This window comes from Dunckerocampus dactyliophorus, chromosome 6 (genome assembly GCF_027744805.1).
Source record: "Dunckerocampus dactyliophorus isolate RoL2022-P2 chromosome 6, RoL_Ddac_1.1, whole genome shotgun sequence".
Taxonomy (NCBI): domain Eukaryota; kingdom Metazoa; phylum Chordata; class Actinopteri; order Syngnathiformes; family Syngnathidae; genus Dunckerocampus; species Dunckerocampus dactyliophorus.
Genome location: NC_072824.1, coordinates 33,001,860 through 33,021,128, shown reverse-complemented (window position 1 = coordinate 33,021,128; position 19,269 = coordinate 33,001,860). Strand labels below are relative to the sequence as shown.

At 41.6% G+C, this 19,269-nt stretch overlaps 1 protein-coding gene across 1 annotated transcript; it reads left to right on the top strand.

Annotated features, from left to right (window-relative positions):
* Window positions 1-230: 230 nt before the first annotated feature.
* On the top strand, window positions 231-19,230 carry LOC129182418 (phosphatidylinositol 5-phosphate 4-kinase type-2 beta). Its single transcript, XM_054778527.1, has 10 exons — window positions 231-825; window positions 4,234-4,331; window positions 7,931-8,027; window positions 11,447-11,599; window positions 11,700-11,846; window positions 13,443-13,481; window positions 13,650-13,763; window positions 16,280-16,541; window positions 16,620-16,723; window positions 18,351-19,230. The coding sequence occupies exons 1-10, from the start codon at window positions 682-684 to the stop codon at window positions 18,429-18,431; spliced, it is 1,239 nt and encodes a 412-aa protein (XP_054634502.1). The 5' UTR covers window positions 231-681; the 3' UTR covers window positions 18,432-19,230.
* Window positions 19,231-19,269: the final 39 nt, after the last annotated feature.

The following is a 19,269-nucleotide window of genomic DNA, read 5'->3' as shown; positions in this document are numbered from 1 at the left end:
CCAAAAAAATGACCTAATAGGACATAAATGTCCTTGATTTCCCCTGAGTACATGTTGGATTTGTTATTTATTATTATTATTATTTATTTTTTATTATTAAATTGCACATTTTGAGAATCTCTTTCAACAGTTGCTGGGACTTTTAGTGGACGCATGGACACAGCTGTCCCAGGTGATCCAGGTGCTAAAGTGGGAGAGCCTGTCATTCACCAAGAGGCCTAAGGAGGGCGCTGTTGACTTTGAAGCGCACCAAGGCGCCATCTTGAGGAGACCTCCAACTCTGGTCGGTGATGACTGACAACAATTTCAGGCGCATCAGGATGGGATTACCGGAGTCCATGTGAAACCGTGTCACATCGGCTGTGCGCTATAAATAAGAGGAGGAGGAAATAAGAGCCGTTGGACTAATATTCGACTTTTAAGAGACGGACCGCGCTGTAGCCCGATGGCTGGCTAGCAGCTCCGTGGATTCGCCGCGGCCTGTTGGGGAGGAGGAAGGGAGGTGACGGCGCAAAATGCTCGACTAACCCTGACTCCCAACCGGACAGTCACCCCAGACGGACTCTCGCTTCGAGTCGGAGGACGAGCACAATGCACTTATAATCTTTTTTAAAGAACACAACTTTCTTATTTTTTACGGTGGCGTTTAGACGGTGAACGACAGTGAATACAGCAGGAGAAATGTCAGCCAACTGCACCAGCGCAGCGCCTGTCAGCGCTAGCAAAACCAAGACGAAAAAGAAGCATTTTATAGGGCAGAAGTTCAAATTGTTCCGTGCAAGCGAACCCATCCTCAGCGTTTTAATGTGGGGTGTGAATCACACGGTAACTACTTTTTTTTTCAAATGTATTTATGTCGACTAGCGAGTGTTTACCTTGTGTGTTTTGATTTAGCTCTTCTGTTAGCATATCTGTCAAAACACTGTTAGTGTTGTTTGTGTGTGTTAGCATATATGCTACCTGTGTGTGAGTGTGTGCGCGCGTGCCACTTGCCCAGTATCCTAGCACGTGTGGCGTCATACGTGTGATAATGTGTTGTGGAGCCAAGCAAAGACATGGTGGAAGGGGTGTGACCTGCAGCTTTCAAAAGCTCTCGGGGTGCGTTCACACTAATTTTTTTTTTTTTTTTTTTTTTTTTTTTTTTTTTTTTTTTTTTGCGTTCACACTTAAACGAACGCGAGTCCATTTGCTGTGTAAACACGATTGACCAAACCTGGGACCAGACCAGGCAGGCTGCCTGAGGGTGCGAAGTGGTAACGGTAACTGAACCACACTGAAGTGCACACCGATATCCCATCCATAAATCATTACTGTTTGGTGGTTGAATACGGCCCAGTGTTAGTTTATAAAATGTTAACAAATAAATAGGCAAATGATTAATATTTGTTTGCCTAAATTAGGCATGTTCAAGTACGACTAAAATACAAATGTAAGGCAATTGATGAGACAATAGCCACCGCAGAATGTACTGTACAGAAACTGGAGGTAGAAAAGAAACAAGGAACTCTCCCAATGCTGAAGTCTGAGTCTGTATTTTATATATTATGTCTTGTTTTGTCTTATGTTTACTGTATTGATTAATATGAGTGTAAAGGTGACTATAGGGGTGTTATTTCATGTCTAGAGGGCTCTAACAATGTTAAAAATCCAGATTTAGAAGGTTTTAAACAGTTTATGGTCTATCTTAAAAAATATTAGATTTATAAATAAGGAATCTTACTTTGCAGAAATTCACTTATCACAGTAAGCCTGGAACCGATTAACCATGATAAATGAGGGATTACATTATGTCATAATACAGGTCAAATGTTGTTAGAAAGCCCACCACTTTTTAACATGTTTATGACTTTATGCTTCTCTGATCATGTTTTTTCCTCATACGTTGAGATTTCACAATTTGTTCAGTGGTCCTTGAAGGCACCATAGTTGTATTCCGTGACTACGTAAGTTGCTAATTTTAATTTTAAATGGTGTCAACATACCGAGTGTGTTTGGTGTAAGCCTCACATATTTATGCAACCAGCAGCATCTTTGTTAGCCCATTTATTGCATTCAAACATAGAATGGTGATTTTTGCTGCATTTGTGCTCTTCAGTGGGTGAACTTTGGCAGGGGGTGTGTGGGTGCAGCTCACAGGCAACTCTGATTTGTTGTGTGGGCGGGAAGCCGCCAGACAGACAAGCCTTCCTCCTTTCATCAGGCCGTTAGATGCGTTTCTAACTGTGCCTGAAGCTGAAAGGCTGTGTCGATTGGTGTTGAGCTTGTGGATAACGCCAGCAAATCCTCAGAAACTCAATTTTTATCTTAGTGGTAAAAATCCCCCCTCACATGCTGAATGAATGTTTGCATTTCATTGCTCGGCTCCAGTCAGTCTTGTTTCATGAATTTTTCAGATAGTGTGATGCTTTTAAACAGTGCTCCTTCGCTTCCGCAAGCGTTCTGTGTTCCCACACCGACACGTGCACTCCTCCTCGCCAAAAAACAGATTGGGGCAGCACACCCTAATTTGGCTTGTGTTTAGCGCGCCGCAGTGCGTGTAGGTGGCATAGCAGAGTTGTGTTACCTACGTAAATAGTGTGACATCATGACAGTGCAAAACAGTGCAACCTTTCAATGGATGCAAAACAAGAAGTACAGCGCAGCAGGTGAGGAGGACACCCAGCATTTCTTGTGCTTTTTCTTCTTCTGTCTTTTGCTTTCCACGGCATTTACATTACGGGACCACCAGCAAATGGCAATAAAAATATCTGACACTCAGATCAAGCCTGGGCTGTGCTGCTGCATGCAGGCAACTAATTACAACAATTAGCTGAAGGAAGTAGAGTCATCCCTCGCTACTTCACACTTTGAATTTCAGGGCTTCACTCTATCGTGTTTTTTCAAATCATTGCTGTTTCGTGGTTGAATACGGCCTATTAGTAAAAAAAAATCATGTAAGTATATTAAACATTTTCAAGTACAAAAATGGCTAAATGAATTAAAGTACAAATGTAAAGCATTCAGAAAACCCATTCAAAGATGTGGTCATATGTAGTATTTTACACTGGTCACTAGGTGGCAGTGTTGTTACATTGATGACAATAGCCTCTGCAGGAAGCACTGTACAGAAACCGTAAGTAAAAGAAAAAGAACAGCAACAAGGAACTCTCCCAGTGTTAATGTGTGCATCTGTTATGTGTTGTATATTCTTTTCTCTTGCTATGTCGACTATAATGTGTATTTACGACTAAAGGTGACTATAGAGGGCTCTAACGTTAAATGTATTCAGAAGGTCGTAAACAGGTTTTCTAACTACGAAAATATTCTATTTATAAATAAGGAATCCTACTTCATGGAAATTCACTTATGGTTGGGTCTGGAACCAATGAACCGTGGTATCAAACACCTACCTCATTCACAAATAACCCACAAGGCATGCTGGGTAACTTTCTGTTGGGGGGATTATGTCGATTGAAAGCACAAAAGGGGCGTGTCTTCCCACAAATAATAAAAAAAAAAGCCTTAATTAGAAATTTGCGAGTGGGCAAGGTCGCTAATGCTGAATTGTGAATATGTGAGGATTCAGTGTATACCAAGAAGAGGACAGGCTTTGAGGAAAGTTCATGTCTGTTTTGAAAGTTGTCACAGTTCAATATACCTTTTATTATATCAGCACACACACAACTGTTTTGAAAGATCTGGGAAAGGAGGCCCACAATGATGGTTTGGTCAGTGATATGAAAGGTATACTTTATTATCAAGAAGAGGCTTCCAAAGTCAAGAGACAGAAAAACCAGAGTGACTCCTCAAAGAAATGTTTGTTGGTCAACCTTGGATGTTTTATTACCAACCAATAGATTGATCATCAATCTCAGGCCAAACCAAGAAGGTGAAAAACGATAATCCGGGACACATATCCACTCCTGATCAGAATTATAAGACCAGTTTCAGTTTCAAAAAGTAGAGCTTCAAAATGCAAAAAGAAGAAATTGGAGTGGGACAAAAAAAAAATGGACTAAGAAATTTATTGCAAATTGCCATTAAGACCATAGCCCAAAAAAACCCATCACCTCAAAATGGGTTTGGCATGCTTGATGCCAGTGTTTCCAGGAGGCTAGTGGGAATGTCCACAACATTAAATATAGAAAGCTATATTAGAAAGCATTAAATATAGAAAGCTATATTTAATGTTGTGGATGAACATGATGCTATTTACTTCCTCTGATCAACTGCTTTTTTCCCCCCCTCCTTCAGATTAACGAGTTAAGCAATGTGCCTGTACCAGTAATGCTGATGCCGGATGATTTTAAAGCCTACAGCAAAATCAAAGTGGACAACCATCTATTCAACAAGTAGGTGCTTTAACGTTCTCTTGCTGTCGCTCACCAGAATAAAGTGTTGTGGACTGTTTCATGCTTTGTCAGGGCAGGATGACTCTTCTCCCCTCATACATGACCACATTCTCATGAGGATTCTTCTTCAATTCCTCTGCGTCTCACACAAAAGCTGCTGTCATACAGTGGAACCCCTTTATGTCCATGCCTGATGTTGACATCACCGAAATTGCACATTGACTTGTGATTTTTGATGGGTGATAGGGATTTTTAATAGTTTTTCAGTACTTTCCCTCCGTTCGTATTATATATTTTTATTTAGAATCATGTGTTTTTGGGGGCGGGCTTTGTCATTTGCATAATTGGCTATGATGCTGTTTTCATTTTGCATTTTATTTTATGTGACAAGCAAGACGGAGCCACCTATGAGGGGAGGGGAGAGGCTAACACGTGCTTTCATGCTAAGAGTCTCCAAAAGTGGACGATAAGAATAAAAGAAGTCGCGCGATTTGTCGCAAGTTGCATTTTTGAAAAACAAAATCTAGAGTGGGAGGGGGTTGCAGCACGTATCTGAACTTGTGCTCAAACGGCGGACTGGCGAGGTGTCTCCAGCCCCCCTCCACTCCGCTTCTCTTGATCTCCAGAGCAGCACCCCTGCTAAAATGGCAAAGTGTTCCGCATGGAAGCATGCCCAGTGATGCTGCATGGAGGACGGGGAAGTTTTGCGGGGCGGCCCGGAAATAGTGGATGGCGGGCATGGTCGCCCTGGAAGCCCGGGGGGGCTGGGCTATGGAGCTCACACAAACAGTGCAGTGAAACGATCGACAAATAGAAAAGACTGAGTGTAAGGACACTAATAGACATGTAACATCTGACGGGGAAGATAAGTGTTCACTGCTGTTCGGTCGTCTTGTTTAACTGTTTTATGTTTATATGCAACACACCATGCACACTCACACAATTGGTGCAAATCATTTCAGTGACATGCAGCGTTATTTGCTTTAATCTGCCGAACATTGTAAAATGATACCGAGTGCACATGTGGTGGAAGTCTCTGTTTGACCCCCATCTGCTTGCCGGAAGGGACACAGATTGCTTGTAGGTGATGGTTGAAACCCAGCAATAAATGAATGCATTCTATACTCTTATCCAACAGAGCCTTGACTGAGGTGACAATCAAGCTTTCCTACATGCGCAAATCATTTTCCTTGTGGCTAACTTTTTTCTTTTTTAAAAAAAAAAGGGTGCATTAAGGTAGTTGCTGTGGTAGAATCTAGAATACCATGGAATCTTAATTTGCACTGAACAGGAGGTCGCTGTGTGCAGACTTTAATGCTATGATGATGATGATGTTAATACTACATCACATGTTGACAAACTGAGCCATTTTTTATAGAAATGACACGAATGCAATATTTACTCAATGAATCGATTAGTTGATTGTCCAGTTGACATATTTTGGTATTGGATTCATTGCTTTTTGATTTTAAAATGTAAATATCCTCTGAGTTCAGCCTCTCAAATGTGAATGTTTTAATCCCCTTAAAAGACCAGACCAGTAACTGGTTCATATTGATTTGGTCCGTCTGAGGCACATGTGTGGAACTCAAGGCTGTTTTATTTGGCCAGCCTGGGAGTAATGTGCGTCAGTAATCCACTGCACCATTTTCCTGCTAAATATTTGTTCTTCAATTTGGACAGAAAGACTGTACTGCATGCAGGTCCTCTAAGCTTTAGTATGATCTGATCACACAACAAGCTCTTCCAAGCATTTTCTATCAAAAATAAATACTTGAATGTCCGTTTGTCACCTTGACATTCTTGCTTCACTTCTCATTTCAAAGCAAGTTATCAATTTGTTAGTAAAAATAGGATCATCAAATGCACGGGCAGTTGTGTAATAATATCATGAGTTGTGTTCATATAATGACAGTTACATGTGGCCCTCAATGAAAAGAGGTGTGACACCCCTGGTCGAGGGCCTAACCGGATACTGAAGCTTCAGATGAATCAACTAAAACAAAATCACAGATGAACTAACTCTACTAAAAAGATGGTTTGATAAAAACAGACTATCACTGAACCTCAGTAAAACTAAAGTAATGCTATGTGGTAAGTGTAAAAAGTAAACGTACCAGCAAATACAAATTGATGGTGTAGACATTGACAGGGCGAACGAAAATAAATTTCTCGGGGTTATAATAGATGAGAAAATGAACTGGAAATCTCACATTAAAAATTTAAAACATAAAGTGGCAAGAAACACCTCAATACTGAATAAAGCTAAATTTGTCCTTGACCAAAAAGCACTACATACGCTCTACTGTTGACTGATATTACCATATTATATTACCTAACTTATTGTGTGGAGTTATGGGTAATAACTACAAAAGTGCACTTCAGCCACTAACTGTGCCACAAAAAAGGTCACTCAGGATCATCCATAATGCTGCTTACAGAGAACACACACTCTTTATTTATAAAATCACAATTATTAAAATTTGCGGATCTAGTAAACCTTCAGACGGCTAAAATTATGCATAAAGCAAACAATAACCTTCTACCCAAAAATGTAAAACAATTCTTATCAACAAGAGAGGAGAAATATGATCTGAGAGGAAAATTTAACCTAAAACACCTATATGCACGGACAACACTGAAAACTCAAGTTGTGGAATGGATTGAGTAAGGAACTCAAACAATGCACAACATTGAGCCATTTTAAGAAAAAGTACAAGCAGTTGATGTTCACAAAATACAAAGAAGAAGAGACCTGGACCACTGTGTACATACAATACAACATCTAACCACTACTATACTGACTATTAACTCTTCATTGTGGTGAGTACATGGTCTGTACTCATTCATTATCAATCAAACACTTCTTCAATCATTCTATCAGTTATTATTAAGCCTCTAGCTTCCTTTTAGTAAGTAAAAACCTTGGCTATGATTGCACTACACTGTCATGTAGCCTTACAAAGCATACCTGGAAGAACAAGAGGTGAATAAATGTATTGCAACTGATGTGAAACTGATGAGGGGTAGGATTAAATAAGCTTTGCTTCTTCCTACTCCTTTTTGGACATGCAAAATTGTAAACTATAATATGTGATGTGCTACTGTTTGACTTATATGCATGTTCAAGATGAATTAAAACCATGAACCTTGAACTATGAAAATAATCATTTGCAGCCATAAAAATGACCCCTTTGGCTCTGACGTTTTATGTCGACAACGTTGACTTAAGCGGGCACTTTTTGGTAATAAACAGTAAACAGGTGAGCTGGTTGACAGATGGGTTAGTGTGAGCGACTGAAGCAGGTTCCACTATATTGACTATGAACGTGACGACTCAGTCATTTGTTCATCCCTATTCCTACGCCACTTTGAACTCCCAACCCAATAACAAACAGTGTTTAACGGATATCTTATGTTAGACACAGCTCTTGTATTGGATGTCATTAGCTTGTGCAGGTATGTCCAGTGTGTGTGTGCGCGCGCCTGTGTGAAAGAAAGCGTGTCGCTTTCTCATCACCCCGTCATTGTAAGTGTGAATGATGTGTTGGTGACCAAGCAAACAAATGGAGCTTGACTGTGTTACTCTTCCTTCCCAGAGAAAACCTCCCTAGTCGCTTTAAGTTTAAAGAATATTGTCCCATGGTGTTCCGAAACCTGAGGGAGAGGTTTTGCATTGATGACCAGGACTACCAGGTAAGCTCATCACAACAAAAAGTAGTATAGTGTTTCCTCGTTTATCCCTCGGTAAGATATACTGTATTTCTGCAGTGCTCCTCGAACACCCTACAGCATGTCCAGAAGTGCAACCTTTTGTGCGATGGTTAGCATCCTCTGCCTTTTGGGCGCGGAACGTTTCGTCGACATCATGGGTTTTGGTCAGGGAGAAACTTGCAAGCATACGAAGACCGCATGGTAGCAAGCAAGCTAGCTAGCGATGACACAGGAGACACGGCAGGGCGGCACGAAGGAGATTGATTGACAATGGTGTACAGCCAATCAGGACGCAGAAGACAATGAGCGATGCAGACAGACGACAGAGGGAATGCAATTCTTCTTAAAGGGCCAGGCCCGGCCTGCAACAGCGTTCATACTAGGGATGAGCCGGATACTCGTTATAAACGATATATATTATACAGTCAAACCTGTCTTAGCGGCCACCTTTATAGAACGGCCACCTGCCTATAGCAGCCACTGAAAAATCCCCCGCAGCAAATTTACATGTTATAGACCCTGTGTATAGCAGTCACCTGTCCAACACGGCCAGCGGCCACCCATTTTGTCTCCCTTGGTCAATATCTGATCGCATATAGCGGCCAAATTACCAACTCAAGTGGAAGCTTCATGCACGAAAAGGTTTTGTTTTTCAATCAATGAAGCCGTCATGTGTAGACTTTAATTACTGAGTCCTAGCTCAGTCACAATCATTCACAAGATCCACACAAACTGTCAGTTGTTCCACATAAAAAAGCCGTCTTCTTTTGAGCTTGCTATTTCCTGCTCAAACATGTAACTTTAAGAGCATTTGCACCAAAACATTACCGCAAAGTAGGCTGGGAACAGGACGTGCTCCCAGCGACGCTACAATGAAAAAAACATACGCTAGCATGCATGCTGCAGCGGGACCAAAACTGAGTTCGGTTGTACTTTAATTGAAGTATTTTAGAATGTACTCACGTTATTTTTCATCAATCCTCATCCACAAATCCATCAAAGTCCTCATCTTCTGTATTCCACACAAACAAAGCCGTCTTCTTTTCCGTTCGCTACTAGTCTGTTAACTTGTCAGTGTTATTCAGCTCCGAAGCAAAGAAGGAAACTTCTCCTGTTGCTTCTGCCAACTTTATTTATTGAACGCGGCCACCAGACAGCAGCTCAGAACACACACACATCTCTCAGCATCGTCTCTCCTTCCTGCTTGCCCACAAGGCAAAGGTTAAACAAGCCCCACTACATAGCTGTCCAGCCAATGCCTGTAAGAAATGACACCGTTTATTTCCTGGTCAATACTGTAATGCCGCTTGTTGTGGGGAAGCAGAGACTCACGTCGCCGATGCACTTTAATGGCTTTATTAACAGCGGAGAACACTGCAGGACTTTACATCCACGCCAACATAAACACACTTCCCAACTCTCTCCAAACTCACAGCTAGCACTGAGCCTAGCTCTCCTGCTCGGGACGCCCACCGTCACTTCCCGGCACTTCCTGATGAACTAAAGCTGTAATGACACTCTGCTGTATAAAAAGTAAAATATTAAAAACAAGCGTAAGACATTACTAGCACAGCTTTGTTCTGTGGGTCGTGGATATATTCTATCAGTTATTATTAAGCCTCTAGCTTCCTTTTAGTAAGTAAAAACCTTGGCTATGATTGCACTACATTGTCATGTAGACCTACAAAGTACACTTGGAAGAACAAGAGGTGAATAAATGTATTGCAACTGATGTGAAACTGATGAGGGGTAGGATTAAATAAGCTTTGCTTCTTCCCACTCCTTTTTGGACATGCAAAATTGTGAATTGTACTATGTGATGTGCTACTGTTTGACTCATATGCATGTTCAGGATTAAAACCATGAACCATGAACCATGATAATAACAAGCCTAGTAGTGCTGTACAACTTTTATCCGCAGTCCTCTACTGGTCAACATTATTATTATTTTGTTCCTTTTTTTTTCCTCTACTGGTCAACATTCAAACTGGATGCCAACCTGTCTATAGAGGCCACCTGTCAATAGCGGCCACTTTTGCAGACTCCCTCTAGTGGCCGCTATAGACAAGTTTGACTGTATATATATATATATATATACACTGCTCAAAAAAACACAGACGTGAAAGGGTCAAGAGATGCCGTGGAGAACGTTATGCTGCCTGCAACATCATTCAGCATGACCGGTTTGGTGGTGGGTCAGTGATGGTCTGGGGAGGCATATCCCTGGAAGGACGCACAGACCTCTACAGGTTAGATAACGGCACCCTGACTGCTATTAGGTATCGGGATGAAATCCTTGGACCCATTGTCAGAACCTACGCTGGTGCAGTGGGACCTGGGTTCCTCCTGGTCCACGACAATGCCCGACCTCATGTGGCTAGTGTATGCAGGTAGTTCCTGGAGGATGAAGGAATTGATACCATTGACTGGCCCCCACGTTCACCTGACCTAAACCCAATAGAACACCTCTGGGACATTATGTTTAGGTCCATCCGGCGCCGCCAGGTTGCTCCTCAGACTGTCCAGGAGCTCATTGATGCCCTGGTCCAGATCTGCGAGGAGATCCCCCAGGACACCATCCGTAGTCTCATTAGGAGCATGCCCCCACGTTGTCAGGCATGCGTACAAGCACGTGGGGGCCACACAAACTACTGAGAATCATTTTGAGTTGCTACAATGACATTTTAGCCAAATGGACCAGTGTGCTGCATCATTTTTTCACTTTCATTTTTGGGGTGTCTTTGATTTCCCCCCTCTATAGGGTGATCATTTTCATTTCAATCAAATGATGTGGCATCATTTTGTTACTAATACATCACCCACTTATTATCAGGAAACATATTCAACATCATTTTTCCCTCAGTTTAGATCTGATCTGTTTTCCAAGTGTTCCTCTCATTTTTTTGAGCAGTGTGTATATGTATATATATATATTATAGATTTTTTGGTATGCGGCCCTCAGTGGAAATAGTTTGGACACCCCTGGCGTAGACGGTGCAATTGGCAAGTTGAAAACGGCTCGTGTGGCGTCGCCCACTGCCTCCACTTAATTAGGTTTTCCTCGGCTACCCTCTTTCGGTTTGAATGTAAAGTTACTTGGTAAACTTGTTTCGTAAAATACGCGGTGCTTTTCACAAGACAGCTGTATACGGCTCGTGTGTCATTCACTGCCGACGTTTTTTTTGGGGGGGGGGTTTGTCTGCTTGCTTATAATTTGGCTGTTTATATAGTCAGTCGGAAAACCTTGCTTGTAGTACTGAATGCGGTGCTTTTAAGAAAAAAACAGCAAGTCCACGAAAGGTGAACCGCGATAGAGTGAGGGAACACTGTACTGTGATTGAAGGAACTCCTGGGTGCATCAGAGTGGTCCCTGAAATGTCCTGATGTTTTTCCTCTTGCAGAACTCCCTGACACGGAGCGCCCCGCTCAACAGCGACGCCCAGGGTCGCTTTGGCAACCGCTTCCTCTCCAGTTACGACCACCGATTTGTAATCAAAACTGTGTCCAGTGAGGATATCGCTGAGATGCACAACATCTTAAAAAAATATCACCAGGTAGAATTGTCATAGTTACTGGTTTTTATTTTATTGCACACTACTATTGGGACATGTGTAGTGATGGTTGGGTCTTTCCCTCTTTGTGCCTCTCCTTCAGTTTATCGTGGAATGTCATGGCAACACACTGCTCCCTCAGTTCCTGGGCATGTACAGGTTAACGGTGGACGGGGTTGAGACGTACATGGTAGTGACCCGGAATGTATTCAGTCATCACCTCACTGTGCATCGCAAATATGACCTGAAGGTATTTTTGCCAATGGGTCAGTGTGTGTCTGCCTGTTCTGTCTGTAATTTCTAATGCAGCAGTAATAGGTCACACGCCTGTCTCAGATAGATGGATAGATATAGAAGTTATGCAGGACCTACATGTGGCACATTTTGAAGCATCCATGCACAGTGTTCTCCACAAGTATTGGAACAGTATTTTTGCTGTACACTGAAAACATTTATTTATTTATTTTTTTACATCAAAAGATGAACGAGACCAGAGAGCAACGTTCCAGCTTTCATTTGCAGGTATTTACATCTGGATCGGATGCAGAACTTTTCCTTGAACCCACCCGTTTTTCAATGTGAGGAAAAGTATTCCCAAAATATTGTCCTTTTACATGATTTATTCAGTCAATAAATAACGCTGAATGTCTAAGCTCAGTTTAAGATTGGCTAGGATAGGTTATTGGTCCACGAGCGAAATTCCTTGGTTACAGTAGCTCAATTGCAGTAGAAAAAGAAAAACACTCTTGAAATGCAGAATATGAATAAATATAATAAAATAAAAATACAAGATAGATTAATTTGCATATTTACAAATAGTGTGCAAAAATAAGTAAATACAAGTAAATTTACAAAGGAGTGCAGTAATGCTGTGAATTATCTTTTACAGGCAGGTGAGGTATTGTACAGCTGGATGGCGTGTGGAATGAATGAAGACCTGTAGCGTTTACTGTGGGAACAGAACTGGAGGAGTCCTTTGGAGAATGAGCGCCGCTGCCCCTCTATTGTCTGATGGAGAGCAGTTTGTCCAGTGTCTTCCTGTCTCTCACCGTTACAAATGCCTCCAACTGCGTGTGTTCGGATTTCCGGATCAGTTTGTCCATCTGGTTTAGAGGTGAAAACATGAAAACCAGAGCGCTGTGTATGGGTGGAAAATTGTGAATTTGAGAGAGAATGGAAAATCAATCAGAAGCATTGTGCACACACAGTAGTCATAACAAGTATAACCATTTGGAATGCCCTGAAGAATTCATAATTGCTTGGTTTTTACCTCTAAATGCAGTCTGCACAGGCCAAACCTATTCTACTCAATCTCAAAGCGAGCGTAGACATTCAGTGCAGTCTATTGTTTGAATAAGTAATGTAATAGGACACGCCTGGGCAACAAAACACTGTCAGTCTCGTTCGGATACTTTCTTGCTCACATGAAAAATGGGTGGGTTCAAACGAAAGTTGTGCATCCGATCCAGATGTAAATACAAGCTGAAATGTTTTCTGGTCTCATTCATCGTTTGATGACAAATCCCAATGTTTTCGGTCCACAACAAAAATAAATTAAATTGTTCTAATACCTCTGGAGGGCACCATATCTGCCCTAAAAAACTTAAGACATATTTTAGTGGTTGTTATGGCCAAGTGTTTATGTACCTTTTCATTGCGCCAACTTTCTCCTGGGCATCATGCCTTTAAAGACAGACTGCCAACATTGTGGCTACGCTTACATGGCATTTATTTATGCCTCTTGGTCTGCCAAATCTTGTCTGGAGTCAACTTGAGAAGTTTGCGGTGTTTATGTACCCTGAGCGTATGTGTTATTTCTATTTATACTGCAATCTTCTTCTTTTAGGGTTCTACAGTCTCAAGGGAAGCCAGTGACAAGGAGAAGGTATGATCACAAAAATACATGCCCTTAGTTTACTTCTTTTTTTAGATGGAAGCTGCTTTTAAGGAAGGGTGTCGTGTGCCGCCACTCTGGGAAATGACTTACTGCTTTTGAATGGTTCATTGTGACGACATTTGCATCGTGTTGCGTAAATAACCCATGTCCTGACAGGCCAAAGAGCTCCCCACTTTTAAAGACAACGACTTCCTCAATGAAGGCCACAAGCTGCAAATAGGAGACGACAACAAGAAATACTTTCTGGAGAAGTTAAAACGTGATGTTGAGGTAACACTTTTTCCCTGTTCTCCGGTGGATTCCCACACAGTCGCGATTCAACATTCACATCCCTGCAAATTCAGATTTTGCTAAAAAATAAATAAATAAAAAATGCATCCCCCCCACCCAGAGAAAACATCTGATCCACCATAAAAATCGATCATTTGTAGATACATGAAAAATGTACAGCATACAACAACACACCATAGTTTTGTGCTGTGACATTTTGCCCCCCTTCCTGAATTTTTTGCATATTTGTCACACTGTTTAAGATCATCAAACAAAAGAAACAAAAATCCAAAGCTACATGGCCCTGTGTGAAAAAGTGATTGCCCCCTAAAGCTAATAAGTGGTTGGGCCCCCCTTAGCAGCAGCAACTGCAATCAAACGTTTGTGACAACTTGCAGTGAGTCTTCCAGGTCCTGAATCAGCAAAACAGCCCCTGACCATCACACTACCACCACCATATTTTACTGTTGCTATGATGTTTTTTCTGAAATGCGGTGGTACATTTACACCAGATGTAATGGAACACACCTTCCAAAAAGCTTCCAAAAGTCTCGCCAGAGTATTTTCCCAAAAGGTCTTGGGGATCATCGATGTTTTCTGGTAAAACTGAGATTACCCTTAATGTTTTTGTTGAGCAGTGGTTTTGGTCTTGGAACTCTGCCATGCAGGCCGTTTTTGCCCAGTGTCTTTCTTATGGTGGAGTCATGAACACTGACCTTGACTGAGATAAGTGAGGCCTACACTTCTTTGGATGTTGTTGTGGAGTCCTTTTGTGACCTCTTGGATGAGTCATTGCTACGCCCTTGGGGTCATTTTGGGAACTGTTCCTGGGAACTGTTCCATGTTTTCACCATTTGTGGATAATGGCTCTCACTGTGGTTGACTGGAGTCCCAAAGCTTTAGAAATGGCTTTATAACCTTTTCCCCACTGATAGATCTCAATTCATCTCATGTTTTAACGGGGCCAATCACTTTTTCCACGCAGGGCCAGGTAGGTTCGAATTCTTTTTTCTCCCTTAATAAAAAAAAAAGTTTCACTTACAAACTGCATGTTGTGTTCAGTTGTGTTGTCATTGACTAATATTTTTATTCATTTGATGATCTGAAACATTGAAGTGTGACAAAAGGCAAAAAAGAAAAAGAAATCAGGAAGTGGGCAAACACGTTTTCTCACCAGTGTATGGAACTTGTGGTCATTTCATACATGCAGAAGAAAGCCTTCTTACGAGTCTTAACTGGTGTGAATGAAGCAGATGACCAAAAAGTGAGTTTAAATGAAATGTATTATAAAATGTTGGGGACAGGGGTAAGCGGAACAAAAATACAACAATTAAACAGCCAGAAACTATTTAATAAACAGAAAATCACAGCTTAAAGTAGCTTGGTATAAAAGGGAAGAAATACTTACGTTCCTCGAGTGTCTGGGTAAAAGTTAATTCATCACTTCCAGGGTTTCACTTTTGGGAAGAGACCTTTAATCCGTATTACATATTCCATTGGAAGAGGGGAAAAATATATATATACATATAGTCCTACCAGTTCACCACTTCCATACAAAGGAGTCAATTCAATTCCAGGTCGTTTTGGATGCAAAATCAAGTGGTATAAAACCTGTAGAGGCCAGAAAACATGTAACAAAATCACAGTCAAAAGTGGTAAAAACGTTTCAATAATTCATATTTCTGTTCAGTATAGTAATAAAGATCATTCATATTTCTGTTGATAACTCAATAGCGCTTCAATCATGTTATGTAACATTCATTGTACAGAGTGCATGTTCGTTAACTGGTTAGCAAGCATCCAATCTTCGACAAACTGGGACAATTATGGAACAAATATGACAGCCGAAACCAAGGTAACGCAGCAACAACTTCTACCAAGGACAACACTTTTCCATTAGTCTCGCAGTCGTAATTTAACAACCAAGTCAAGATTTTAAAAAAACACATTTCCGTGATGGAGTTCATGGCGCGACCTGCGCTAACAACCAATTGACATTGGCCACGTATTCTACACACCGAGCGACTTCAAATACGATGGGTGGCGAGTGCGGGAAGGTGTTTCTCTTACCGCAGGGTTGTGTTTTCCATAAGTCAATCGAAAAGGTGGTGAAGAAGCCGGTGATTGCGTCCACCTGCTGGCATTTCATTATTGCCGCACAGCAGCGACAACGAATCAAGAGGGGACTTGATGTCAGCTGACTGGATCATGTGACAGCTCTCGGTTAACGCCTACCGTGGTGGGTTACATGCACGGTAATCTTTCCGTTATTGTGGTTAATCGGTTCCAGACCCGACTGTGGTAAGTGAATTTCTAAACTGAATACTAAACTTAGCATAGTTGACTAATAACAGGCCGCATCAACCACGAAACCGCATGATTTATTCGTCTACTTTTGGGAAAACGTGATAGGAATGACCACTGTGGATCTGGGAAGGTACAGTAGCTCCCATGAAAGCAGGGGTCCACTGTACACTTGTTTGTTTGGACACAGAGCGCAATGTTGTATGTTTCAGTTCTTGGCCACGCTAAAGATCATGGACTACAGTCTTCTGGTGGGGATCCACGATGTGGATCGAGCGGAACAGGAGGAGATGGACGTGGAAGGTGCTGCGGATGAAGAAGAGTACGAGAACGACGGGATGGGCGCGGGTGTGCTCACGGGCTCGTTCGGCACACCTCCAGACAGCCCAGGAAACCCTCTCAACTGTGGAGGATTCTTTGGCCCCGGGGACTTTGACCCCTCTGTTGATGTTTACGCAATCAAGAGCCATGATAGTAAGACCCCCCCCCCCCTGTAATGTTTTCCATCCATGCAATCTCCAAAGACGGTTTCTCTTGACCTGTCCTGGGTAGGTTCCGTCAAGAAGGAGGTGTACTTCATGGCCATCATCGACATCCTCACACATTATGATGCCAAGAAAAAAGCTGCACATGCTGCCAAAACTGTGAAACATGGGGTGAGTGCCATCAGTTGACCTTGCAATCATCAACTCGTCAAGTCCAGGTACACCGTGTTTGGATACATTTCACCTGTCACCATTTTTGTCATCTATTTCTTCCTCTTTAACGGCAAATGTTCAGCTCGTTCAGGACGCCTTTCTGTCGTTTGCTGGAATTGCATCTTTTCTGTGGCAAGCTTGCCAATGAAAATGAATGGGCTTTTTGTTTGGCGCCCTCTAGTGGTGGACAATAAGGGGAATTGTGTCCCATGGCACGTTCTAAAAATAACATTTAAAAAGAAAACAAACAAAAAAGACAAATCTGCAGTAATTTTACAACAATAAAGTCAAAGTATGAAAAAAAGTTGTAAAAGTTTGTCATTTTTGGAAAATGTCAAACTATTATGGCATGAGAAGAACATTGAAAAGGAAGCCAAAATAGTTGGAAAATTTAAAAATGAAAAAACAGCTGTAATTTTAGATTCAAGAGTTTTATTGTCATATGCGTAGTAAAACAGGCAGTTATGCTATGCAATGAAATTCTTCTTGTGTTCATTCTCCCAAGACGAGTATAAAGTACAAATATTATGAGAATGAAGTGGTATTCATGATTTTCCAAGCATAAACTGCTAACATTATGAGGGTATTTTAGTAGCATGGAGTTGAACTGTTAGACTGTCTAAGTTGTTCTATGAGAAACGCTGGTAAAAGTTTGGACACCCCTGTTCCACAGGGTGACATGGCTCAGCAGGTAGAGTGGTTGCTGGTTCGATCCATTCACCTCAGGGTGGACGAGGACGGCAGTCCTGGGTCAAGACAAAAAGACAAAACACTTCCGGCCTTCACAAAAAAAGGGTCTTAGAAAAACACCTAGAAAAAAATGGCTATGAAAGCGCTGCTTCTGTGAGGGGGAAGTCCGGCGTCTTCCTTGAATTGCTCGTCATTTTTAATGACCAATGTTTGACCAAATGACAAAATGTTTACTTTTTCTGTAACTAATATTGCAGTATTTGGAAAAGTGGCATTTTTTGGTCCTGACAGGATCCCCGATGAAGGTTTGGGAGGTTTCCACCCCTCCCAAAAAATGCAATTTTATGACAGCCGCGGGCCTGCCTGGAAAAATTGCCGAACATTACATAACGACATCTACCGCTGCATTAAATGAAAGCAACTCCCGTAAGTCGGTAACTTTGTGGTCTCCTAAGGACAAAAACCTACATTTGTGTGTGGACAGGAGGCCAAAATCCATGGAAAAATCAGCCTTTTTAAAATACTGGTATTACGTGGACATGGCCTTCACGTCTTTGAGTAAGGCCTGTTGTTTGTCAAAAAAATATGCATATTTGAGCAAATTTTACACCTACATTTAGCATCCTCATGCATAAAAATGGCCAAATGAACTAAAATAACCACTCTGAGCCCCCCCCCAACTCTACTGACACTGCAACACATTTATAGCATGACACGTGAGTACACGTCTTATTTATGTCTGCTTTAGTGGGTAATTATGAGTGTAAATGTGACTATAGGGCTGTTATTTCATGACCAGAAGGTTCTAGTAATGTTCAAACACGTATTTATTCTATGCCTACTTTGCAGAAATTCACTTATCACATTTGGCATTGTTCAACTTCCTGTTTTTCAGGCGGGGGCCGAGATCTCAACAGTGAACCCAGAGCAGTATTCCAAGCGCTTCTACGAATTCATGTCCAACATCTTGTCATAGACTCTTCACCGCTCTCACACACACACACACACACACACACCTCTTCAAAGAGCTGATGGCTGGCTCATGTCAAAACCCCAAACACACATTTCCTCTTCACAGAAATGACAGTAACCGCCCTGGTTTTGTATCACTTCTGTTTTAGTCGCTACTCTTCCGTTGCCGGCTACTCGTCAGCCAACTTCTCCCTTCTCTGGCCAGCACAGAACGTGTCTCACTAATAACGCCTTGAACGCTTCTGCAGCCTCTCCGCACGGTCCTCACCTTTTCTATCCATGTTGTCGCTCCACGCAAGCAGACTGCATGGTGTTCACCTTCTGGCTTATTTCAGTACGGACATAAAAGCCACCAAACTGCTGACAATTTGGACTAACAGGAGATGATTGTGTTGTCGATGTATTACGTAATTGAATGCAATTGTCAAAGATGCATGGCTGATGTGCACACGAGCCTCCACCAAACCACTGAACTTAACATCTACGTGTTACAAAAACAGCAAAAAGATACAACAAAAAAAAAAACTGTGTTTGAATGTTACGTTGCCATATTGTATTTTTTAATACTTTTGGAATATTACCTGTGAGCTTGGTGAAGGTTGGTCAAAGACGCATAGAAAAAGGGGAATTCAGCAGCAAATACTTGTTTTAGCACAGTAAGACTCATTTTTTTATATCTTGTTTACATTGATGTAGCAATTTTGTGTTTGTATACAGTATTGTTTTGTTACCGACAGATATTGGGGGGGGGGAAAGGTTACTTGAAAATGATTCATTGCATATTAAAAGGGAGTTTTATCTTGTTTTTGCTTTTTATTTCTCAATTAGGGGGGAAATAAAAA